Source organism: Bubalus kerabau, chromosome 2, assembly GCF_029407905.1.
Source record: "Bubalus kerabau isolate K-KA32 ecotype Philippines breed swamp buffalo chromosome 2, PCC_UOA_SB_1v2, whole genome shotgun sequence".
NCBI classification, from domain to species: domain Eukaryota; kingdom Metazoa; phylum Chordata; class Mammalia; order Artiodactyla; family Bovidae; genus Bubalus; species Bubalus kerabau.
The window spans coordinates 183,554,001-183,578,779 of NC_073625.1; the positions used below are offsets into that span (position 1 = coordinate 183,554,001).

General features: G+C 40.7%; 1 protein-coding gene across 5 annotated transcripts in view; it reads right to left on the reverse strand.

Annotated features, from left to right (window-relative positions):
• ACP3 (acid phosphatase 3) overlaps window positions 1-24,779 on the reverse strand; it is a 59,087-nt gene that overhangs the window by 19,587 nt on the left and 14,721 nt on the right. For 2 of the 5 annotated variants that reach the window (XM_055569688.1, XM_055569689.1), the window contains exons 5-10: window positions 21,717-21,815; window positions 18,705-18,797; window positions 17,494-17,626; window positions 11,471-11,553; window positions 9,128-9,231; window positions 4,451-4,617 (exon numbers count right to left, since the gene is read on the reverse strand). In XM_055569688.1, the coding sequence (XP_055425663.1) occupies window positions 4,451-4,617; window positions 9,128-9,231; window positions 11,471-11,553; window positions 17,494-17,626; window positions 18,705-18,797; window positions 21,717-21,815 (679 nt within the window). Of the gene's footprint in view, window positions 1-1,607; window positions 3,152-4,450; window positions 4,618-9,127; window positions 9,232-11,470; window positions 11,554-17,493; window positions 17,627-18,704; window positions 18,798-21,716; window positions 21,816-24,779 lie in introns of those variants that run through there. The other 3 variants (XM_055569690.1, XM_055569692.1, XM_055569691.1) reach the window with 3 other exon arrangements.

Here is a 24,779-nt window from a genome sequence, read left to right on the forward strand (position 1 = left end):
ACACTTTCAGTCTCAGAGATTTCCCAACATTGAACACTATCTTCCTGAAATGTTTACCTGCTGCCCCTCACATCACTCTTTGAGACCATATAGAACAAATCGAATCCTTTTTCCTTAAAGCAGTTCAAATATTGAATTCATATTGTTGGAGACCACCTCATGTAACAAACTTTTTATGACTTAAAACCAGTGGTGTTCTGCTAAACTGGATTAAAAAAAAAAAAAAAAAACCCAAACAAAAAAACAAAACTCCAAATTGTGGTAAACATTGACTTCTGTGGTGGAACTCCCACATGACACTGTGACCAATTTCAAATAGCCAGAGTGAAGTCACTGAACTCAAAGTGGGAAAGTGAGACATGTAACTTTCCACTCTTGAGATCTGTGTGAGCTAACTCCAGCACACCAATCCCTACATTTTCTTTTTATTAACATGTTTTGCTGCTTAACTGTGTTTCACTCTACTTGGATATGGGTTTGCTGATGTTTTTGTTTTAAGGAAAAGAATTCTACAGACATATTGTAGGTAGATTTGATAAGAAGAGGTGACAGACAGTTGTGGAAAATGAAGAGAGATAATCTGATAACTCCCAGGGTACTAGGTATTGCTGCCAGTCAAGATAGAAAGAATAGGTTCAGGGAAGAAAGGTAACTAACTTATATATTCATGGGCAAATATTTGTTGAGCACTAATCCATGTCACGGAGAAGGCAATGGCACCCCACTCCAGTACTCTTGCTTGGAAAATCCCATGGACGGAGGAGCCTGTTAGGCTGCAATCCACGGGGTCGCTAAGAGTCGGACACGACTGAGTGACTTCACTTTCACTTTTCACGCATTGGAGAAGGAAATGGCAGCCCACTTCATTGTTCTTGCCTGGAGAATCCCAGGGACGGGGGAGCCTGGTGGGCTGCCGTCTATGGGGTCCACAGAGTCGGAAACGACTGAAGTGACTTAGCATAGCATAGCAATTCATGTCAAGCACAGTCACTTCTGGTTGCTGAGGACCAATACATGAGAAAATACCACAAATAAAAATCCTTGCTCTTGTGGGGATGACATTTTATCTCATTAAAATTGACCCCTTGAAGGAAACATATGGCAATCTGTTTGGACCCTCAATAAAGTAACTCCACTGTCCTTTCCAACTTAAAGCAACTAGTGCATTTGATAAGGCTTTTTTAGCCCTTATACCACATCAGTAGAAGAAACCTCCATCCAAACTGATTCCATATGCTCTCAACCTTTGTAGGGAGCCCTCCCTGGCACTCCTTTCACCCTCCTTCCCTCCAAATCCAGGGTTGTTCCCATAGCAACTCTTGGAGTCTTTAGGCATAACCTTTGCTTTTCTGTATAATAAGCATTTCTCTACTTCTCTACTACATTGTAAATTTTCCCAGGTTGTTTCCCTAGCCAGTTCCATCTTAAATAGATGAGGCAGAGCCACCCATATGTTTAGGCTTTATCTGAAGTAGCAAAGTCCAAACTAAATACACTTTCAATTTAGAACATTAATTTAAACCAGCCAAGTCATTTTACTTTATATTAATATTTTCCTTCTTGTTACATTAAAATTAAACCATAAAACAAAAATAGAGCCTCTAAAATCTGTTCCTCAGGAATTTTATTCTAAGTAAACACACACACAATTTTTAAAGACACCATTTCAAAAGTAATGCTTTTGAATTTCCTAAAATGACTTTACTCATTATTTTACATTTGGCTTACATGCATGAAGGAGAAAGGATATTTGAACGATGGCCCTAAGGCCAAATATTTACTTGGAAAAGAAATAATACAAATAAACATACCAATTGATGTCTTGTGTCAGTCAGTCAACCCATGACCAACTAGGAGAGAGAATGGCTTTAATTCTAGACTCTGGCATCCAGTAGAAACCATCTCTAGAACCTGTTTCATCTTTATTTGTGCTAGTAAAGTAGCATGGTGTTTTCTAGATGTGTTGCATCTGCATGTTGCAAATCTACAGGACTCTAAAGAGTGTTACTTGAATATGATTTCTTCTTTTATAGTAAGTGGTTTATGCAGGACCTGAGAGTTTGCTCAGGTTTTCTGAAGATACCAGAATTAAAGCCTTACATATTCCTCTTATCCTCAGAACAAATATTACACCTATACTTTCAACATTCCAGTAAGTTTCCCCCCTCTCCCCCCGGGAGGTATGCAGAACATTCTTACATTTCTAACTTTGTTCCAGTTTTAAGGTAGGAGATAGATGGGCCCCTGTGTCGGGAACCACGTTAGGCATTACTGACAAAATGGAGGCACAGCCCCAACTCCCCCTCTTTGTCCTGCAGGCACAGACCCGGAATGAAGGAGTTAGGCCTTGTGATTCTGACTTGTTTTTTCCTCTCCTCAGCTGAGTTGACTGAAAAGAGTATTAAGGTGCTTATTGTTCTTGAGAGGAGCAAGAGAAGGCACAAAGCCTTCTGCAGCTGTGCTCAGAGAATAATTCATAAAGTTAATCATTGACATTTGTTCAAGGACTTTTGCAAAAGAGTGTTCCAGGGTGAGCACATAGGCCGCAGCTTGAGGCCATGGGAGGGATTGCTATCCGAAGCCTATTTGTGAGGAAAGTGTTTATGGCAAAGGAGTTTGCTGAATTTAGGGCTTAGGAATAATTAAAATAGCTAGAAGCTAAAGATTTAAGGAATGTTGTAATGTTAGCACATTCTACTATAGCTTATAGAGATTGGGAACTTTAGAGATATTAATAGCTAGAAGCCATTTTTAAGAAATAGTAAGCTTAGGATACTAGGGGCAAACAGGACTTAGAAAGGTAGGAAATGAGCTGAGGTTTGTGGCATGCAGCCCAGACTTAAGCACGAGTTACAATGCAATCACGAGTTAAAGTAAATACTATTCTGAGAGAACTGCTGAAGCAGAAACTCTGCTTGAAGGACAACAATGATTTATGGAGACAATAAATTTGGGTGAGGGGAAATTGAAATCATGTCAAACCTCTGACCTAATGCTTTTGTTAAAGTATAAAAAGAATCTTAAGCTTGAAATAAAGTTACACAGTCCAAGAAAATTGAGAGGCTGCATCATTTCTCGCCGACACCGCCCATCTCTTCAGGTTGATTCCCTGAATGCTGGAGCTGGACTCTGGCACCCCTGGACTGGACAGCTGGTATATGTCAAATGGAATAAAATTGAAGCTTTAGTCTCACCTAAACACTCCAAGGACAAAGCTAGTGGCAGAAGCTGAGCTCTGCTGACATAAAGATATAAGATGGCCACTCCTGAGGTCAAGGAAAATTTCCATGTCAGCACATGCTTATGAAGGCTCCTTGGGGGTCAAAAAAGGAAGGGTCCCACACCATAAAAAGTTTGGACATATCCTCACAGGCTTCTGCAGTGGGATCCATCTTAGTAGAAAGTTGCACATGCATCTTGGGAAGAGTCCTAGGACTGGTCAGGTGTGAAAAAGAAACCCAACATAATTGGCCAAAGGTAAACAAAGACCCAGAAGACCTGTCTTATATAAGGGATTTAAATCACCTCTTTACTGTGCTCCTCCTCATTATAGAGGACTCCCACACCCTTTCCCTGTGGGTGTGTATTTCTGCCTGCTGCTGCTAAGTCACTTCAGTTGTGTCCGACTCTGTGGACCCCATAGATGGCAGCCCACCAGGCTCCCCCGTCCCTGGGACTCTCCAGGCAAGAACACTGGAGTGGGTTGCCATTTCCTTCTCCAATGCATGAAAGTGAAAAGTGAAAGTGAAGTCGCTCAGCTGTGTCCGACTCTTAGCGACCCCATGGACTGCAGCCTACCAGGCTCCTCTGCCCATGGGATTTTCCAGGCAAGAGTACTGGAATGGAGTGTCATTGCCTTCTCCGTATTTCTGCCTAGCTTCTCACTTATATAAACTACTTCTCTGTGTGCTCTCCCATTGGTTGTGCTAATAAACTTTGTACCTGTTTTTTAAATTTTTGCCTCCTTGAAACATTCTTGCTTTCAAAGGAGGGGAAGAGCCTGGGAATTTCACCCCTTGCCTCTAGTCCCTGTTGGTCTAGTGGTTAGGATTGCTGGTTTTCATCCAGGCTACTGAAGTTCAATTCCTGGCCAGAAAACTAAGATTTCTCTTCAGGACTGTTCACTACTGTTTCTCCAAGATCAGTCTGATGCTTGTTCCCTGAATTCCAATTCTTTGATCCCAAGTAAATGTTTTCTGCTTGATTACTGCTTCCTTGGTTTATATAGGTTGACAAGGTTTATGGCAGGTAGATGCAGGGCCCAGTGAAGAAATAGGAGTTTCCTGAAGTTGAGGTCTCTGAAACATACAATTATCACCCAAACCCTATTTCCCTCAAAGATGGGGGTGAAGCCAGTTTATAGTCTCAAAGCACCATCCATCTGGAAAAAAGATGTTCTGCCTTCTCTGCAGAGCTCTGCATTCACCCTAATTGATAATGTCCTCAGTACCTTTATGGTTGCTTATGGCACACTCCATGGACCAGTCTTGGGAGATAACGGGGGCAACCAGCTCAACAAACTTCGTCAAAGGGCAGCTGGGGGTGCAGCCAGGTAGCGTGAGGGGATGTGGTTCATATCGCGTCTCATTCCGATAGTACATCTCTACCAAGTATTCTCTGGTGGAGAAAGGCGGAGGGAATAGAGGGAAGAACTCTGTTAGATCTGTGCTGTTGACCTGCCATTGAAATTCTTTCTACCTGATCTGTACCATGTCTGTTGAAGGACTAGTGGAAGAATTTATGGGAATGAGTAGATATTAGCCAATATAGCTGTGGGAAGAGGGGGATTGGGGTAGGTGGGCCTGATTGGGAGGGTGGAAATGGGAAAGCTGGTTTGTTAGATGACCAGGGGCATGTGAGGTGGGACCTGGGATGCTGAGTTAGAGAAGGAGCTGAGACACAATGGTTGGGGGACTTGGGGGTGATTTGGTGAACCTTCAGGTAAGAAGTAGGGCACAGGTGGGATGTTGGAGTTTCTTTCTCCTATCCTGTCCCTTTCATGCTTCTGATTTGCTCTGTCCTTTTCTCCTTTTTTCTCTCTCAGTATTTCTTTCAGTCTTCCCCCTGAATGAATGTATCTTCCCTGTCCTTAACCAGGCCAGAAACATGAAACTGAATAATATATATAAGAAAAACCAACAGCATGACATCTGGTCCCATCACTTCATGGCAAATAGAAGGGGAAAAAGTGGGAGCAATGACAGATTTTCTCTTCTTGGGCTCTAAAATCACTGTGGATGGTGACTGCAGCCATGAAATTAGAAGACGATTACTTCTTGGAAGGAAAGCTATGACAAACTTAGACAGTATATTAAAAAGCAAAGACATCACTTTGCCATCAAAGGCCCATACAGTCAAAGCTATAGTCTTTCCAGTAGTCATGTAAGGCAGAACGCCAAAGAATTGATGCTTTTGAACTGTGGTGCTGGAGAAGACTCTTGAGAGTCCCTTGGACTGAATGGACATCAAACAGATCAATCCTAAAGGAAATCAACCCTGAATATTCATTGGAAGGACTGGTGCTGAAGCTGAAGCTCCAATACTTTGGCCACCTGATGTGAAGAACTGACTAATTGGAAAAGACCCTCATGCTGGGAAAGACTGAAGGCAGAAGGAAAAGAGGGTGACAGAGGATGAGATGGTTGGATGGCATCACCAATTCAATGGACATGAACTTGGGCAATCTCTGGGACATAGTGAAGGACAGGGAGGCCTGGTGTGCTACAGTCCATGGGGTCACAAAAAGTTAGACATGACTTAGCGAATGAACAACAACAACAACAAATGTGCTTGAATATAGAGCAAGACATAAAAATGATACCTCTGAAAGAGAGGGTGAGTGTATACTTAAGTCCTTACATCTGCTGATGTTGGGGCGGGCTCTCCCACTACTTTATTTCATAAAACAATATATTGCTTAAGGAAGGACCACTGTCCCAAACCAACCTTGTAAAGCTAGTACAGGATCCCTGTAGAAGTCACCTGCCGAAGAGACAGGAGAGAAGATCCTTCTTGGGATAGTAATCACACAACTGCAACTTTTGGATGTTGTTACGAGCAAGTCTTTTGAAAAACATCACTTTAAGAAACCATATGTGTGCTAAGTCACTTCAGTCATGTCCAACACTTTGAGACCCTATGGATTGTAGCCTGCCAGGCTTCTCTGTCCATAGGGTTTCTCCAGGCAAGAATACTGGAGTGGGTTGCTGTGTCTTCCTCCAGGGGATCTTCCCAAACCAGGGATCAAACCTGCGTCTCTTATGTCTCCTGCTTTGGCAGATGGCCTCTTTACCACCAGTACCACCTGGGAAGCCCAAGAAGCCATATAAAAAGTAGTAATTACAAATATTCACTTATTTGTTCCTAAAAACTCCTCTAATATTGTATAAATGAGTACATATATCTTGTATAAATTTTTCAGTGACAGTACCCTTTATGTCATGGTAATATGGCAAAGAGGACTAATAGTTCATCAAAATTCATGATTCTCTTTCCATCAAATAAGGTTAAGCTGAGAAGTGAATACACTTCCCAGACTCCTCTGCACTTAAGAGGGACCAAGTGACTAATTTTAGTGAGTAGAACTGACGTATTTTCCTTCTGGGCTGAGGTGCTTGATAAGCAGTTTGCTTTCTTCACCCTCTGATTCTTTCCTACATGCTCTCTGCAGATGAGGAGGGCACTTTTGAAAACTGTAGGTCCAAAAGATGGAACCCCCCAGTTCACAAATCACCACGTGTGAATCACACCAAGGATGAGTCACTTCCTGTTGGCCAGGAACATCTACATTGGACTGTTAGATGAATGAGAAAGAAATCTCCATTGAGTTAAGCCTCTGAGATTTGAGGTTCATTTGTGCAGCAGCCAAAATTACCCTTATAATTAATATATTTGGAAAATATTTTTAGGGGACTTAAAATTGGCTTGAGTGGTAAGATACAAGTTAAGGTGCATACAGAGAGTTTGAATAAAAGTATTTCATAAAATATGAAAGTGAGAAGAAGCACTATTTTTTAACTTAGTGAATTATTTTATATATGATTTTAAGTTTATGTACTTAACCAAAAAATAGAATATTTTTAGAATATATTTAGCTACCTTATCTACAGCCTTAAAAGTTTGTCTGTTTAATGTAAATAAAAATCTAAAAATTTTCTTTTTCTCTTTATTTTCTAATATGGATAAAGTGGGATCACCTTACACTCAGGATCATCTAATTTGCAGGTATATACTTTATACCTGTATTTGCTAACTTGGATTCTCCTTGCTCTTAATTTAAAAGTAAGCATGTTTAACTTTTGATACTCCTCTAGAGTGTTAAAAAATCCCAATATAACAACAAATTTGACTTCTCACCTGTGAGTGACCCTTGGTTACTTTTTTCTCTATAGGTAAGTGTCTCTCAGATGAAAAATGCCCCAAACTTAATTCATAACGTGATTTTATTCAAGCTTTTCAGTGAGACAAAATGCTGCAGCACCCTAAACAAACACAAGCTCAGGACTACTGGGTGCAGAAACCAGGGAGGAGAGGCCAAGAAAAGTGGGTAGTTTCTTTTGTCATATCCCAACGTGACAGTGCCTATTCCTAGAGTTGATCCTGGAATGTGCACTGGATTTATTAACTCTGTGCCTGTAGCCAGTCTTCAAAGCGGAAGTCTTTTGCAGGGCTTTTTTTTTTTTTTTCTTTTTTTTTTTTTTAATTTTATTTTATTTTTAAACTTTACATAACTGTATTAGTTTTGCCAAATATCAAAATGAATCCGCCACAGGTATACATGTGTTCCCCATCCTGAACCCTCCTCCCTCCTCCCTCCCCATTCCATCCAGAGCACTTGATGTCCACGTCTTTGCATTCCCATTTTTGGCCCTGTTTGGATTTCCTCCATGTTATGGGCATCATCTCTCCATTCTGACTCTAGATATTTGAGAGCAAAGCTTGCTAAAGACCACATTTTAGTTCTATCTCTTTATGCTTGGCACCCAGTTAGAAGTTCAACGAAGAATGAACATACTTTTTCCCTAGCTGCAGAACTCACTTTCTTTGTAAGCAGTGAAGATTTTGGTTGAGAATGGGCCTCTGTGTTGCTACTTTCCTATTCTACAAATTCAGGTAGCAGAAACCTACAGCCAGGACTACAAAATTTGCCAAAAGAAATGCAGGATACCTTGTTATTAAGAATTTCAAAATGGCAACACTGAATTGTTAAACCAAGCATAGGCTCTTCTGAGCACAGGGCCTTATATAACTGCAGTCAGATGGTCCTGACTGCAGCTATTGTGAATGCCTTGAGGGGAGAGCAAAATACACCTCCCCAGCTAACCCTGAAATGAAACTCTAGAGTCCCTGCTCTAATTCAGTTCTTGCACTGTGATTATTCCATCAACAATATCCATGAGGTCTCTTTTTCCCAACAAGAATGCCAGTGTCACAGCAGACACAAATTTTTGCTAAGACCTTGGCTATGGTGGCCAACTCTTTCTGGTTTGCCCAGGGCTTTACCGGTTTTAACAATGAAACTTATATGTTCTGGGAACCCCTCCAGTTCTGGGTAAACTAGGACATTTGGTCTCTCTAACCGTGGCCTTTCTAGTGGGCTTCAGCCAAGCCTTGGTCAGCTGGGGAGGGCCACACCAGATTGCAAAGTAGTGGACACTATACAGAGGAATACTTTAAGAATCCTACCTGGTGGATATGAATAACCATAAGTTTCATGGATATGTTTGAAGTCTTTAACTGAAAGAACATTACTTGTAACCAGCAACAAACGATTTTTTCTTGATATCTTCTACCACCCTGTGTTTTACAAGGGAAGAGTGTAATGTCTACATCCTTCTTAGAATACCTTAATCTTTTTTAAAAAAACATAATTTCTGTCGCTGATGGGGGGTGGTTCTATCAAATTTTTCATCTACTGTGTCTGTACGTGATTTCCCAATTAAAGTCTTTACGAAAATAAAGAAAAAAGGAGTCACGACCAAGCAAAGATACGGTTACCATTCTTCCCCCTGAATATAAAACCAAACCAACCAAATAAACAAGACAACCCTTAAGTCAATAATAACACAAATGATAATACCTGGTTTCCAGTGGTATTAATTTTGAGAAACACCGCTTAGACACTTACCCCTCCTTGAAGTACAATTCCATCATGTGGCAGGACGCATAGGGAGGAAGGATTCCGTTGTAAACATCTAGCGCCATCTGCAGGCCACTTACAGTAGTGTCATGCTACAGAGATTTTGAAACAAACATTTTTGATTTTTATCTCTGTTTCAAATTTACATTCACTAGGTGTGTAACAAGCACTTATAGAGTACCATGGTGGTTTCTCATCCAACTAAATTTCCCATAACCCCAGTGACTTAAGAAGTAGAGAGGGAAATGATGAATTTTGATTGTGCATCTCCTTGGTTCTAGGCAATGAGATTTACATACATACAGGTATTTCCTTTAAAAAGATGAAGAAACTGAGACCCAAAGAAATGAAGTAACTCGGGCAGAATTCCCTGGTGGTCCAGTGGTTACGACTCTGCACTTTCGATGCCAAGGGCTTGAGTTCAATCCCTAGTTGGGGAACTAAGATCCTACCAGCCATGTGGTGCAGCCAAAAAGAAAAAAAAAGGGGGTGGGAGGGGACGGAATTAAGTAGCTTACTTTATGTCATACATCTTCAAAATGGCAGAAAGTAAATCTGAGTCAAGTCTTCTGATTTTGTCCTATGCCTACCCCATAGAACATATCTCTGTTTTAGTGTGTTTCATTGATTTTCATTAAATTTTAAAATAACTTGGAATACATTAATGCTAGATTATATTTGTTTTCTATAGATTAATATCATCTGTGATTTTAAAGTTGGGGAAGAATATATGAGGTTACAAACATTTATACAGAATAAAATGTAAGGAAGTAGAGAGTGTAGCTTAAAAATAATTGCTAAAGGTTTATTTTAGAATAGCCAGAAGGCATGGGGGACTGGTTTTCAATTCCAGTTTTGCCATTGATTAGCTATCTAATCTTAAGAAATCCTTACTTTTCATATCTATAAAATGGGCCCAACATTTGGCTACCTAAACTATATGGCAGTGTTTACATACTCCAAAGGGGTTAGAACCAATTCACTAGAGGAAAAAAAGGAGTTACAGGTTTATGACTTGCCAGAAGTCACACAACAAGTTACAATTAGAAACCACATTAGAAACCAGAAAACCTGACACTATCAACTAATTTCAGGCCTATCTTTCTCTAAGAGGCACTACACTTTGTTTCCTCCATGAAACTTTTCTCTAGTCTATACCATTTAGAACCCCAGATAATAAACTCTGTTTTATCTTTAATTGCTTCTTTCATCTTCTTGCAGAATGACACCAGCCAGACCACATCTGAGAAATCCTCTGTCCTGCAGAAGTGGGTGGGAGCCTGACCCAGCCCTCCATGTCCTGTTTACCGGCTCATCCCAGACTCCATGGACACCCATTTCAGTGCACGGTACATCCCTGGAATTCTCCTCTTTCCCTGGCTGCTGCTCCAACATGGATGTCTTTTCTGAGATCTCACTCTCTTTCCTTTCTGCACCCAAATATAACTCTAACTTCCAGTTGGAGCTTTCCTTCCCCCTTTTTTTCCTATCACCTCTGCCATCTGAAGATTCCTACTTGGATGTTGCTGGCACTTCAAACCCAATTGTCTAATCAGTATATTCACCTGGACCATGACCACATGTGTTAATAGTTCTACCCTCCTTCCAGTCATCAACGTTTGAAACACCACCTTCATCCATGGCTTAACTTCCATACCACTGTCCTCCACCCACATTCCAGTCCATCACCAAGTCCTGTACACTCAGCTTTTCTTATAACCTTTCTACTTCTTTTCCTTTGTTATTTTGCCTCTAATTTTAGTTTGGAACAGAAATGATGTTTCCTTTCTCTAAGGCACTAATTCATTGTCTCGTGTGACATTGCTATTCTGCTATGCTGGGTGTCTATATGCTTGCTTTTTTTGTCAGTGAAAAAAGTCAAAGTTGCTCAGTTGTGTCTGACTCTTTGCGACCCCATGGACTAGACAGTCCATGGAATTCTCTAGGCCAGAATACTGGAGTGGGTAGCCTCTCCCTTCTCCAGGGGATCTTCCCAACCCAGGGATCAAACCCAGCTCTCCTGCACTGCAGGTGGATTCTTTACCAGCTGAGCCACAAGAGAAACCCAAGAATACTGGAGTGGGTAGCCTATCTCTTCTCCAGTGGATCTTCCCAACCCAGGAATCAAACCGGGGTCTCCTGCATTGTATGTGGATTCTTTACCAACTGAGCTATCAGGGATTAGACTGTAAATTCCTTGAGACCCAGAATTATATATTTCACTAAAAAAATTTTGAACATTTGATAAGGAAATCATGATGAAGAAGTTGAGGCCCCTCCTGAGAGAGCTTGCACACTTGAACAGATGTTGAATGGAGACAGAATACTTACTGCAGAATACATAATGAGTTTTCTGCGGTTTGATGGCTGAGTTGCACTCTTCATGTGATTGAGGATTTCATTGATCAGGACACCTTTATGAAGATAGATCAACAATGGAGCTGAACCAAATGTGGGCTTATATTTCAGTTCATAAGCTTTTTGCTCATTCGTATAGAGAGTCAGGATTCTCAAGACTTAAGAAGGGAGGGCAAGAACTCATTTTGCTGGAGCATCTGCTATGTGCTGCTGCTGCTAAGTCGCTTCAGTTGTGTCCAACTCTGTGCGACCCCAGAGATGGCAGCCCACCAGGCTCCCCCGTCCCTGGGATTCTCCAGGCAAGAACACTAGAGTGGGTTGACATTTCCTTCTCCAATGCATGAAAGTGAAAAGTGAAAGTGAAGTCGCTCAGTTGTGTCCAACTCCTAGCAACCCCATGGACTGCAGCCTTCCAGGCTCCTCTGTCCATGGCTTCCAGGCTCCTCTGTCCATGGGATTTGCCAGACAAGAGTCCTGGAGTGGGTTGCCATTGCCTACTCCGCTGCTATGTGCTAGTAGCATGATTTACATACATTATTTACTGAATCCTGACTTCTATTCCCCATTCAGAGGTTAGGAAGCTGAGGCTCAGAGCCATTAAGTGGCTCACTCACTGGGGAAGGAGAGCTGGATTGGCACATTCAGATTTGATTCTACCAGATTTTGTTAAAACTCAAGTTAGGAGGTTGATGAACTTGGAAGGAATTTCAGATGGCTTTTTCCAGATAGTTGTTAGCCAGTGCTCTGCTCAGGGCAGGTCTGAAATGACAGTGCAGCATACACCTCTCTGTCTTCATCCCTCTAGTAGCCACACCTGGGTGAAGCCAGGGGAGAAAGCAGTTCTCTGGATCTCTGCACAGGGCATGGGCTCTGTTCTGTGGACCATTGCTCCAGGTTACACTAGGTTTCACTACTGGGAGGCAGCCAGAACCTTCAGATTTCATCTAGGCCTCCAACTGTTGTCAGTAGAGGAAGTTTGCCCTTTGCCCCTGTTGCTCCTAAGGTGGTAAAAGGCAAACAGACACAGAGCAGAGTCGCCATCTTCTCAGCAGACACTGACGCTGAAGGCACCTGTGGTGCAGGTGTTGTTCTGAGGAGGTGCTGCTCAGGGGCTTCCACACCATCTCCTGAGGACTCCTTGTGTCTTGTTGGTCGTCTCTCTACACTGACTGTGGTCTCCTCCCTTGAGGATGACCAGTTTTCTTTTGTAATGAGCAGGGCATTGATATTAACAGATTGATTATAATCCTAGACTGTATGGTCCACTTTGTGAAACACACACTGAACAGCTGCTGCCAAGTCGCTTCAGTCGTGTCCGACTCTGTGCGACCCCATGGACTGCAGCCTACCAGGCTTCTCCGTCCCTGGGATTCTCCAGGCAAGAACACTGGAGTGGGTTGCCATTTCCTTCTCCACACTGAACAGCTACCACAAGTCAATTAGACTGGACTTCCCTGGTGGCTCAGATGGTAAAGCGTCTGCCTACAGTGCGGGAGACCTGGGTTCGATCCCTGGGTCAGGAAGATCCTCTGGAGAAGGAAATGGCAACCCACTCCAGTACTCTTGCCTGGAAAATCCCATGGACGGAGGAGCGTAGTAGGCTACAGTCCATGAGGTCGCAAAGAGTCGGACACGACTGAGCGACTTCACTTCACTTCACTTCCTGTCCTCAAAAATCTCATAAAACAGCGAGAAGAGACTGTGGCATTGGTCTGTGTACCACCATAAGGACAAAGGAATGAACTAAGGAGGGAGATGATCGGCATCTGTGGCTGCTGGGACATCTTTAACTAGGAATGGAGGGAGCTAGAGGCTACATCTCCCATAGGTCTGCATTCCTCTGCCCCAGGGCAGGTTGGCCTCTGGAAGCCCTTTAGAACTGTATCTTGAACTTCAGGCCACAATAGAAGTAAACTCTGTGGCTGAGTTTCTGGGAGTGATGAGAGGCAGTCACCTTCAATCAGCAATTTGTTCCTTGTCAGTGCTTTTCTGGTGGCTCAGATGGTAAAGAATCCTCCTGCAGTGTTGGAGACCTGGGTTCAATCTTTGGGTTGGGAAGATACCCTGGAGGAGGGCATGGCAACTCACTGCAGTATTCTTGCCTGGAGAATTCCCATGGACAGAGGAGCCTGGCGGGCTACAGTCCACAGGGTCGCAATGAGTCAGACACGACTGAGTGACTAAGCATAGCACAGCACAGCATATCTGAAAGGAGATATTCTACACTGACCACCATGCATTCTCTATAACACTTAGCTAATTAACATCAATTAATTAGTTAATGGCTAGACATGGATTTAGTTCAGTGAGCACCTTGTTCCTTGTCAGTAGGTGTCTTTACAGCAGCCTTCAGTGCTGATGATGGAATAGATCAGCTCTTGGTTCTGTGGTGGTTTCCCAGCTTGGCCCAGGAGAAAATAGGGGTAATTGTCATAAGCACCTACAGGCTCTGGCAGGCCAATAGTCAAGGTATATATGAAGGGAAATTGAAGCTCAGAGAAGTTCAGCAACTTGCCCAAAATCACACAACTTGTACGCAGAGGGGCTGAGTTTCTCTGAACTCAGCAGGTCCAGCTTCAAAACCTTTCCTCTTAATTATTAGGCCATACTGTAGCATAAGCTAGCACCCAAGATCCCTGGTGCATAATTTATTAAACCTACACACACTGGACAAAATATCATTATTTGAGGATACAAACTTCACTTCTCTCTCTTGGGCTACAGCAGGAATTGGTAAATTTGTTCTGTGAAAGTTATATGATTTATGCTATTCTCTCAAATCATCCTAGCCTCACCTTCATTGAAACATGTGTATTACCATATGTGAAATAGATCACCAGTCTAGGTTCGATGCATGAGACAGGGATGCCTCGGTGCACTGGAATGACCCTGAGGGATGGGATGAGGAGGGACGTGGGAGGGGGGTTGAGGATGGGGGACACATGTACACCCATGGCTGATTTATGTCAATGTATGGCAAAAACCACTACAATATTGTAAAGTAATTAGCCTCCGATTAAAATAAATTAATTAAAAAAAAGAAAGGGAAAAAAAAGTGATATGATTTAGGCTCTGTGGGCCATGTGTTCCATCACAACCATTCATTCTCAAGTGGAAGCACAAAAGCAGTTAAATATACTGCATAAATGCATGAGTGTGACTGAGCTTCAGTAGCATTTTACTAATAAAAAATAGGTGGCAGCAGACCAGATTTGGCCTGCAGGCTGTAGCTTGCCAACCTCTGGTCTTCAGCAAGAAGCACTTTCTATGAAAACAAACAGGTACATGCACATGCTCAGTCACTCAGTCGTGTTCGACTCTGCATCCCTGTGGATGTAGCCTGTCAGGCTGCTCTGTCCATGGAGTTTCCCCGGCAAAAATACTGGAGTTGGTTGCCATTTCCTCCTCCAGGGGATCCTCTCAACTCCGGGATTGACTGAATCCAAATCTCCAGCTTCTCCTGCATTGGCAGGCAGATTCTTTACCACTGAGCCACATGGGAAACTCTAATACAAACAGGACCAGGCATATATTCCTAAACTAGTCTTAGGAATTAGTCTAGAGATTTCTTTGTGTGTGTATGTGCTGGGGGTGGGGTGGGGTGTTGTAGTGGTGAAGGTGGTGAGGAGGATATTATTGAACAGTGTCACCCTTGAAACCGACTGATGGAACAGAAGTTCTGGCAAAGGTAAGAAGATGCTGGTCAAAGTCCTGATGTTCCCTTGGGACTCTGTCACCAAACTGTTCATGCTTTCTCTGCAGCATTAGGTTCAGGTGCTTTATAACTCAACAAGTGTATAGTTGACAAATCTCTCTTGCTTTGCCAGATCTGAACAATAGGCTGAAATTGTGACTTGGCAGGAATTATGAAGCTTCCCCTAGAAAATAGGACAGGTGTGTGCATATGAGTGCTAGCTTTTGGAGTCTAAAACCCAGAGAATACCTTAGAGAAGGACTCTGATAGAATCTAGTTTAATGCACTCACCAGATGGGGAAACTGAGACCCAGAGAGAGAAGGTGACTTCCCCAAAATGCAATTTCTAGTAGTCAAAGGGAAAAAGTAAAGCTGTTGGGAAAAAAAAATCCCACATCTTATATTCAGATACAGACCCCTGCATCTATTAATAGGTTCTTGTAGATTCCTTCCTGGCTTTCCCTGGCCTTTTCTTCACTGTCTCCTACATCTAGAGAAGTGCTTCTGAAACTTTAATGGGATTTCATTAAAATGTAGATTTAGATTCAGCTGCTCTGGGGTGGGACCTGGAATTCTGCATTTCTTGTCAGAGGCTTGGTGATGCTGACTTTGCTGGTCCATGGATTTCATCTTGAGTAGTGAGGTGATGATTGCCTGAGCCCATCATGACTAGGTTGGGGGAAACAGAGTCCTGTCTTCACCATCTGAAGTATTTGGCCACCATACTGTTGGCCCCTGCTGGGTCAGGAATGAGACCTGGTACTTGTGTGGTCAAGGAGGCCCAGCTTCCACCTTCTGTGTCCTTGGTTGTTTGGTATGTAGGAATGAGTTGCATCCTGGGCTCTGTTCCTACACACAGTCCATGTCCTGCCTACTAATTATTCCTAAGACACCAAGTTCCAACTATGACTCACCTCTGGGTGCTCTCCCAACCCCAAGGAAGGGCTGAGTCTTGCTGTCATGGCCTAAGCTTGGAGTGAGGACTTGTACATTCCATCAAGTCTCCCTCTGTGTCTTGCAACCAGGTCTCTGTAACAGCAGGCCTGCAGATTGACCATTTGTTTATGATGCTGCCCTAAATTCTTGCCCCAAGCACTATGTTCACCTCATATGAAATTACTCCCAACTATCTTGACTTCAGACCTCATTAGCTGTTCTTATTACAGGTTCCTTCACTCTTTATATGAGCTTTTGTAGCTCTTCTCCTGGTTAGTGACTTAAACTCTTTCTCTTGCTCTGCAGCCCTGAGTGAACATCCTTCCAGTCTGGTCCAACCCCTAGGATACTTTGTCTCTGTTTTCTCCTAGAGGTCTGTTGAATTTGTCCAACCTCATGGTGAATAGGGTCCAACAATGGTTGGAGTCCTGATTATACTGTTTTCTTCAAATTGTGTGGAGTATGTGACTAAGAACATCTCCTGTGGCTTAAAATTTCTTCATTGTTATGACAGCCTGGCACAGTGGACTTCCTCTTGCTCTCCATCTTTAGTTTTAATGTCTATATGAACCACATTTGAACCTGTCATATCCTCTTGGGTCTTGGTCTGCTACTCAGCTGCCCTCAGAGCCTCAGCACCTATCCCTGTCCTGCCTGGTCCTGGCTTCTTTCTTCTACCCACCTGTCCTGATTACAAGGGTTAGGCTATTGTATTATGATCAGATGTCCTGTTCTACAACAGGTCAAATCCAGCTGAGAAGAGGCATCACTGAAAAGTCAACACCTTTTAACACCAATTAAAAAATTTGAGCAGTGTCATAAACTTGTCAATTGCAATACATATTAATCAACAGGGCATAATCAGCCTGCAAATTACATTGTATTAACTTTAACAGTGGTTACAACCAAGGATTTCAAGAAAACAGGCCACTTTTGCCTTCCCTCCCACTTGAAAAATTCATCCAGTAAGCCACCAGGCATAATTGACTTTCATGGAACTCAGATACAAAATCCATGATTTTTTGATCTGGAAAGAATGAAAAGTATCATTTAGCATTATCCCAAAGTTTCTGTTTTCCAGCTGGGAAAATTAAGGCCCAGGGTGAATAATTTTGATAATCATATAACACATAATGTTCGACTGTATTAGGTACTATTTGTGCTAAGCCTTTGGAATACATATATTCATTTTCACCCTTAATACTTAAGAAGTGAGTAGTATTATTATCCCCAATTTGCAGAATAGAAGCTGGTGGAATGATTCTAATTCAAGGTCACATAGCTGATTAACAGTTGGACCTGTTAATCAGACCAGATCACTCAGCAACAATTCTAATGCACTTCTCTCATTTTTAAAAATACTTACCCCCCTGCAATCTAGATTTTTCTTTCTGCTTATGAATTCCATAGAGGGACAGAAGGGACAATTCTGATATTTCTTTCAACTTAGTCATGGTGTCCTCTGTTGCCCAGGAGGGTAAAGTGAAATTATGAACACCCTGTATCAAAGAAAAAGGAAGAAAATGTGTATTTTATTTCTGACTATCCTCTTTGTTGACTTTTTATCCTCCTTCTCCCATGAGAAGTACTGTGTCTAGCCTTTCTTGGGAGAGAGGGAGAGTTCATGAAAGAGGAAATGAAAGTGAAGTAGCCTACAGAACAATTAAGTGAGAGAGATGTAAAATACCTTAGCCATATTGCAGAATAGCTCAGACTGAACTGTAGTAAGAAAAAAAAAAAACCCCAAGACTTGAACCAGAAAATGGGCTCTTGTTTTTATTGAAGACTTTTATAAGACTAAAAAGTCTTCCTTGAAACAGATGCTGATGATACACTGAAAATATTGGGAACGTTGAATGTGCTTTTGGGTCAATGACCTCTAACGTGGAAGAGGGCAACAGGTACCATTTATTATCGAGTTGGAATTCTGAAAGTAACTTGCTCCTTAGACACTCACAATGCCCTCAAAGTCAGAAGTGGCTAGGAGTCAGGCAGCTGGTCAGAATTTTGCCCCAAGATTCAGTGAACTGGTTGGGAAAACAGAATTATGGTGGAGCATGATGACTGAGAAAAACACCATGAAACCCTGAAAAAAAATAGTAATTTATCTAGCTACAAAGATGATTTCACATGCATTGTACAGCAAGAGGGAGATTCTTTCCTGATAGATCAATTTTAATAGCCTGGTTCAAATTTTGCTTGTTTATTTCTATATCCAGAAATCAGGTAACTTTTTTCTTTTTATAAAACATTATAAAATCTTTAAATAAAGTATAACAATATTGCTTTTTTCATTAAAGTCCATGACAGGAACCCAGCATTTCTAAGCGACTGAAAAATAACTGGCATGGCACAGAAAAGCAATTTTGCTTACAATTTTCTAAAGGGTGAATACATAACTAACAGAGAGAAGCCAGAATTCTTAAGTTAATATAAATAAGTCTTGACTTATATTTCAATGTCAAATGCTATGTAATATATCTTATACAAGCAAAGGAAAATGTATTCATCTGCTTCAAAATAGGCATAAGTCATCAAATCAGATTGCATGTTAATCTTTGATATTTTTATGTTTACCTCACAAAATAAAGGGTCGTAGACTTTACTCCAAATTCCAAGAAGATCCTGGTCATGGTATCCTGTAAGTTTTGGCAAGACTTCTATAAAATCCTGAGACACACACAGAGGTAAAAAAATTTTTTATATTGGGGTTTCTCAACCTGAACATTATTGATGTTTGGGCTAGACAGTTCTTTTTTGGGGGGGCTGCCCTGTGCACCATAGGATGTTCAGCATCCTACCCTCTAGAGGCCATATCACCCCTAGTCTCTCAGTGGTGACAACCCAAAATGTCTCCAGACACTGACAAAGGGTCCCTGTGAGGCAAACTTGCCCTCAGAGGGAACTGCTGTTCTTCACATACAAGTACACTAGTAATCCTGGCTATAATAATGCCAACCCAAAGATTTTTACAAACACTAATTATTTCTCATTTTTACATTAAACATTGTGGGTACGTGCTGGCAGTAGCCACATGTTCCTGGTGTGTCCTGGGATCAGACTGAGGTGTACTGCTCCAAATTCATTTTGGAAATAGGTGAACTATAACTCATATGTAAATGAGTGGAAGGTGAGAAAGGAAACCATGTCTCAGGTCAAAGAACCCCAGGAAAACACAACAGAAACGGGGCCTAGTTCTGGCTATAAGTGTGAGATTTGGGTGGGATGCAAACATTTCTCCAGGTTCTGTATTGTTCTTAGATTGTCATGGCAATGAGACCCATTGGTCAGCTATCTATTCAAGGAATTAACAGAAATTTCTGGGAAGCCTTTGGAAGATACTGTTTGGCTAATGCATATATTTTCTAGGAAAATAAAATTTGTCAATATTAACCAAAATGAATTTCCATAAAATAAACAGAAATAATTATTAAAGAGCCCCCAACTTCCCCCAACAAAACAAAGCGAAACAAATCTTCAGTTATTCTAGTGTTATTTTAACTAGTCTGAAGCATATGAATAAAAAAAAAAAAAACTTCCAAAAAATTTTTGTAAGCATTGATACCGACAAAGACTGGCTAGAAAAGAAAACTATAGTCTGAAGTTACTTTGAATATCAATGCAAAAGGTCTAAGTAAACTCTTAACAAAGAATTCAGTATCATACTAAAAAGGAAGAGTCTTGAATCTAGACATGTAAAGATGGTTCAGTAGTAGTAATCTATGAATATAATTAATCTTAGTAATTGACCCAAGAGAAAAGTAACTTAATTGTATTAAAAATGTTGAAAAGACCTTTCAAAAAATTAAACATCAGTACTGAAAAACACTCAAGAAAATAGGAAAGATAACTAATTCCTTAACTTGATAAAAATATCTCTATCTGGTCTAAAGGCCAATATGTTTAATAGGGAAATACTGCTAAAATCAGGACTAAGACAAGAAAGCCCACTACCAATTCTATTATGTAGTACTGGACTGTAAGTACCAGCCAATACAAATAGGCAAAATAAGTCAGAAATACAAATATTGGAAAAGTAGAGGTAAGCCATTATTATTTGTAAATATTATAAACCTGAGACAAACTTAACAGAAAAATCTGTATGAAGAAAACTTTTAAAACGATTTTGAAGATAAGAACAGATAGGAAAATATTCTGTGTTCTTGGAAAGGAAGACTATACAAATTTGCAACAAAGTTTCAAATTCTCCCTAATTTATGCATTTAATATGATCTCAATAAAAACTTCCCTGGGCTTTCCTTGGGCTTCCAGGGTAGCTCAGCTGGTAAAGAACCTGCCTGCAATGCAGGAGACCCGGATTCAATTCCTGGATCGAGAAGATTCCCATGGTGAAGGGAATTGGCTACCCACTCCAGTATTCTGGCCTGGAGAATTCCATGGACTGTTTAGACCATGGGGGTCACAAAGAGTTGCACATGACTGAGTAACTTTCACTTTCACTAAAAACACTGAAAAGGTAAGTGAAAACATAGTCATGAAAACTCAGAAAAAATAGAAAATGTGGAATGTCCAGCCCTTTAGATATTAAAGCATATATAACTTTTAATAATTATAACAGTGTGATTTGGTTTAAAAAAATGAAAGAATAAGAATAAAAATTCTAGAAATAGTCATATGGGAATTTTAATATAAAATAGTGGGGGGAAAGATGCCCTAGTCAATAAACAGTGACAAAGCCATTAGGTAATCTTCTGGGAAAAAACTTTAGCAGGATAGATACCTCACACCTAATACCAGAACAAACTGTAAATGGATTCAATATGTAAATATAGAAATGAAGCTATAGTAGAATTAGAGGCATTGCAGACTTCCTTGTAACCTAGGAGTGGTGAAGGCCTTTCTCAATGTGACTATAAATATACAAATACAGCCATGTGACAAAACCATAAACAAGCAGTGTTGTTTTAGTCACTAGGTCACGTCTAACTCTTTTGTTACCCCATGGCCTGTAGCTTGCCAGGCTCCTCTGTCCTTGGGATTTCCCAGGCAAGAATACTGAAGTGAGTTGCCATTTCCTCCTCCAGGGGATCTTCCCAGCCCAGTGACTGAACCCTCTTCTTCTGCATTGGCAAGCGAATTTTTAACGCTGAACCACAAGGGAAGCCCAAAATGTGCAAACAAAAAGAGGGCCAGAAAAAAAAGTTAAAATAGAGAAAGCTCCTAAAACTTTATGAAAAGAAGAAAACCAATACCCCAAAGAAAAATGGTCAGGTGATGTGAGCAGAGTAAAAAATACAAAGGGTATTTAACTAGGTGAAGATATCCAAAGCTCACTCATCATAAGAGAAGAATACTGCAGCACAGTGTTCTATAGTAGTGATGATACTGGGCTTTCTTGTCTCAGTCCTGATTTTGGAAGCGATGCTTCTAGTGATATCATCTTTCACTTACAGACTGGCAAATATCCTCAAAGTTGTCTATGCACTGTTGGGAATACTGTGGAGAAACAGGTACTATTGTACTTTTCTAAATTGGTAACTTTTGGAAGGATATTTTGATAATATTCAAATTGGCCCAGAATTTCTATTTCTGTATGCCAGTAAATGACACTTTTTTTTTCTTTTTAACCTTATAAGGATGTAGCCTCTTCTGGAATTCTTCTGATATCAAAGTCTCACTCTGAAGTTCTTGAAAACGAGGGCAGTTCCTGAAAGGTAGGTATAGCAACTGAGGAAAAAGAGAAATCATGTCTTTTATTAGTTGAAAGAACTAAAGAAGCTGCAGCCATTAGATATAAAGTGACTTGAATAAAATATTCAAATGTGTTTTGAGCTGAATGGAATTCTAAAATTGAGGGAAAAGATAAATGATCTGCAGGTCTTAAATAATAGTTACCCAAAACTCAAAAGCACTTTTGTCCCTTTCATAAACTTGTCTAAATAAGACTGTGTTATTGGTAAATAGTCTCACTTCTGGTTTCTCTGTGAGATGGTAACTGTTATCTTGCTTCCTTCCAAATCTCTTTCATTTCTAGCACTAGAGACACATCTGTGTCCATGCACTCTCTCTCTCTCTCTTTCATACACACACACACACACACACACACACACGAGTATAGAGAAATGAATTAGAAGTGCCAGAAAGAATCTTAAGAGATTGATTAATCATTCACTGAAGTAAGTTCTTGCAAATTTGCAAACTGTTAAAACAAGGGCACATACTAAAAACATAGAAAATATATTTGAAAATCTATTATGAGGACAAAGTGATCATCCCTTTAAAGTGAGTTTAAATCTGACAATCCTTTCTATTTTTAACTATAATCTATAGGCTGGTAACTTCCAAGTTCATTTCAATGCTCTTCACTTTCTATCTGAGCTAGTCCTGTATTTCCAGCCCTTGGTGGATATCATTAGTTGAATGTTTATCTTCATCCTCAAATTTGACATTTACAAACTTGAACTCAACCTCTTCATTTTTTATTCTCTCTTCCTTTGTCAATAGCAAAATTTATCATCCTGCTTCACAGACTGACAAATCACTTTTGCCTGTTTACTTCCAAAACACAGTTGATTCTTGAACAATGCAGACATTATGGCTGCCAACCCTTACATAGTTGAAAATCCGTGTAGCTTCAGGGTCTGTATCCACTGTTTCGCATCTGAGACAGTCTACCTACTGTGGGTTTTGTAGTGCTGTGGTATACATTTATTGACAAAAATATGTATGTAAGTGGACCCGTGTAGTTCAAACCCACATTGTTCAGGAGTGTATCCAAAAGAGACCCTTCTTCTTTATCTTCATTGTCCCCTCCCAGTCCAGACCACCATAATCCATGTTTCAACTATTGTAAGGGCTTTCTGTGGGATCACTTTGCATCACAATCCATCCTTCATGCAGCAATTACACTAATACTTTTTATTTTATTTTTTTAAAGGCTAATATGTTGAAGCCATCAATCAAATCATGCCATTCTGTAGCTTATAACTTTCACCGTCTTTCCATTTTACTTGGAATAAAATCCAAACTCAGCCCCCAGTGATCTTTCTGTCCTGCTTTCCTACCGCTGCCCCCTCACTCACGTGTTTCCAGCAACACTGGGAGCCTCTTTGCTGTACCCTGAACACACAGGCTGGCAGTCTCTGCAGACTGTTCCCTGTCTGAGACATTCCCCCTCTACAGCTCTTCTAGACATTTTGCTCAGCCACCATCAATCACATTACTTTATTTTATTTCCTTCAAGGAACTCATTGCCATTTGAAATGACTGTATTTATTTACTTCTTTATCATTTTTCCTATAAAACAGAAACTTGAAGACAGCCAGGGTCTTGCCTATCTCGTTCTTTGCTGTCATTTGTTCACTGTTGTCAAAGCCTAGAACAGGGCCTGACATATTAAATGCTACTCAAAAATCATTTTTTGATAAGTTTCTTCCTGTCTGTCATTTCTGATTCTGTGTCACCTGGTCATACCTTGCTTTCCTTTCTCTAATGTCCTTACCATCTACTTTCAGGCCTTCATTTCCTCACTAATGCATGGTTTCAAGTTATTTTCAGAGGCCTCAGTATCTTTTTCCTCCAAGTCAATGTCAGACAATTGCCCCAAAGCACTGCTCATCAGGTGTGTGCACAGTACTGAGATAAGTACAGCAGTTTCTTCTACATCCACTGCTTTACATCTAAATTTCCCTGCCTGCCCAGGACTGTTCTTTTAAAGGCCTAGGTTTTAATGAATTACTTAACTTTTCTAGATTTTAGTTTTCTCATCCCACATATTCAAAGAGTCTTTTTGAAAACAGAAGAATCACCTAAACATCTGTCCAGCATTTTGTAGTTTATAAAGTCATTTCCTTTTCTTAACCAACTTGGTTTTCACAAATCCCTGTGAAGAATTTAGGTGGGTACTAGTATTTCCATTTTATAGAAAAGGAGACTGAAGAACAGGGAAGTAAGGTCAAGTATCTGAAGTGGTGGGTGGCTCTCAGACTTGGGTTTTCCCAACTTTAAATTCAACCCTCCTTCTATATCATGCTGCCTTTATCTCAAGATTCCCTCTGGTTATTAAATTTGGATTCTCTAACATGTGCCCAACACAGTTATTCTGTCTTGCTTTCATTCTTTCTAGACAAGAACTCTGGACACGGAAGGGCAAGTACTTTACATTGACTCAAAGCTCAGCTTTGGTGCTGCCTTCTTGTCCTTTCCTACCCTCCTCCAAGGTCTGGTTCAAGTTCTCACTCTGTCCATGAAGACTTGAATGACTGCCCTTTATAGTTCTAAGTATGACTTAGTCTCTGAATTCCTCCAGCATGTGCAGCTTGTTCTTGAAATCATTGCCCACCACCTTGTATTGTCTTCTACATACTTCATATGTGTGAATCTTTTTTCATCAAATGCACTGTAAATTAAGGAAGAAAACTTGTCTCATATTTCCCTTCTATTTCTGTATAGAAATAGAACTCTATATATACAGAGTTCTGGGTTGATTGATTTTGTTAAATTTCTTAGTTGATGTTAGAATTGTTTCATCTTGGTGGGTAAGTTTCAGAGGGCCACAGGTAAGGGGGCCTTTTTGCTCATTTCTCTCTCCCTCTCCTCTCTCCTTCACTCTCAATGCTTTTTTCTTCCTTTTTTAATAGCACCTGCATCCCTTTGCTATTTAAGTTAACCATTATCTTTCAGGACTAAGGA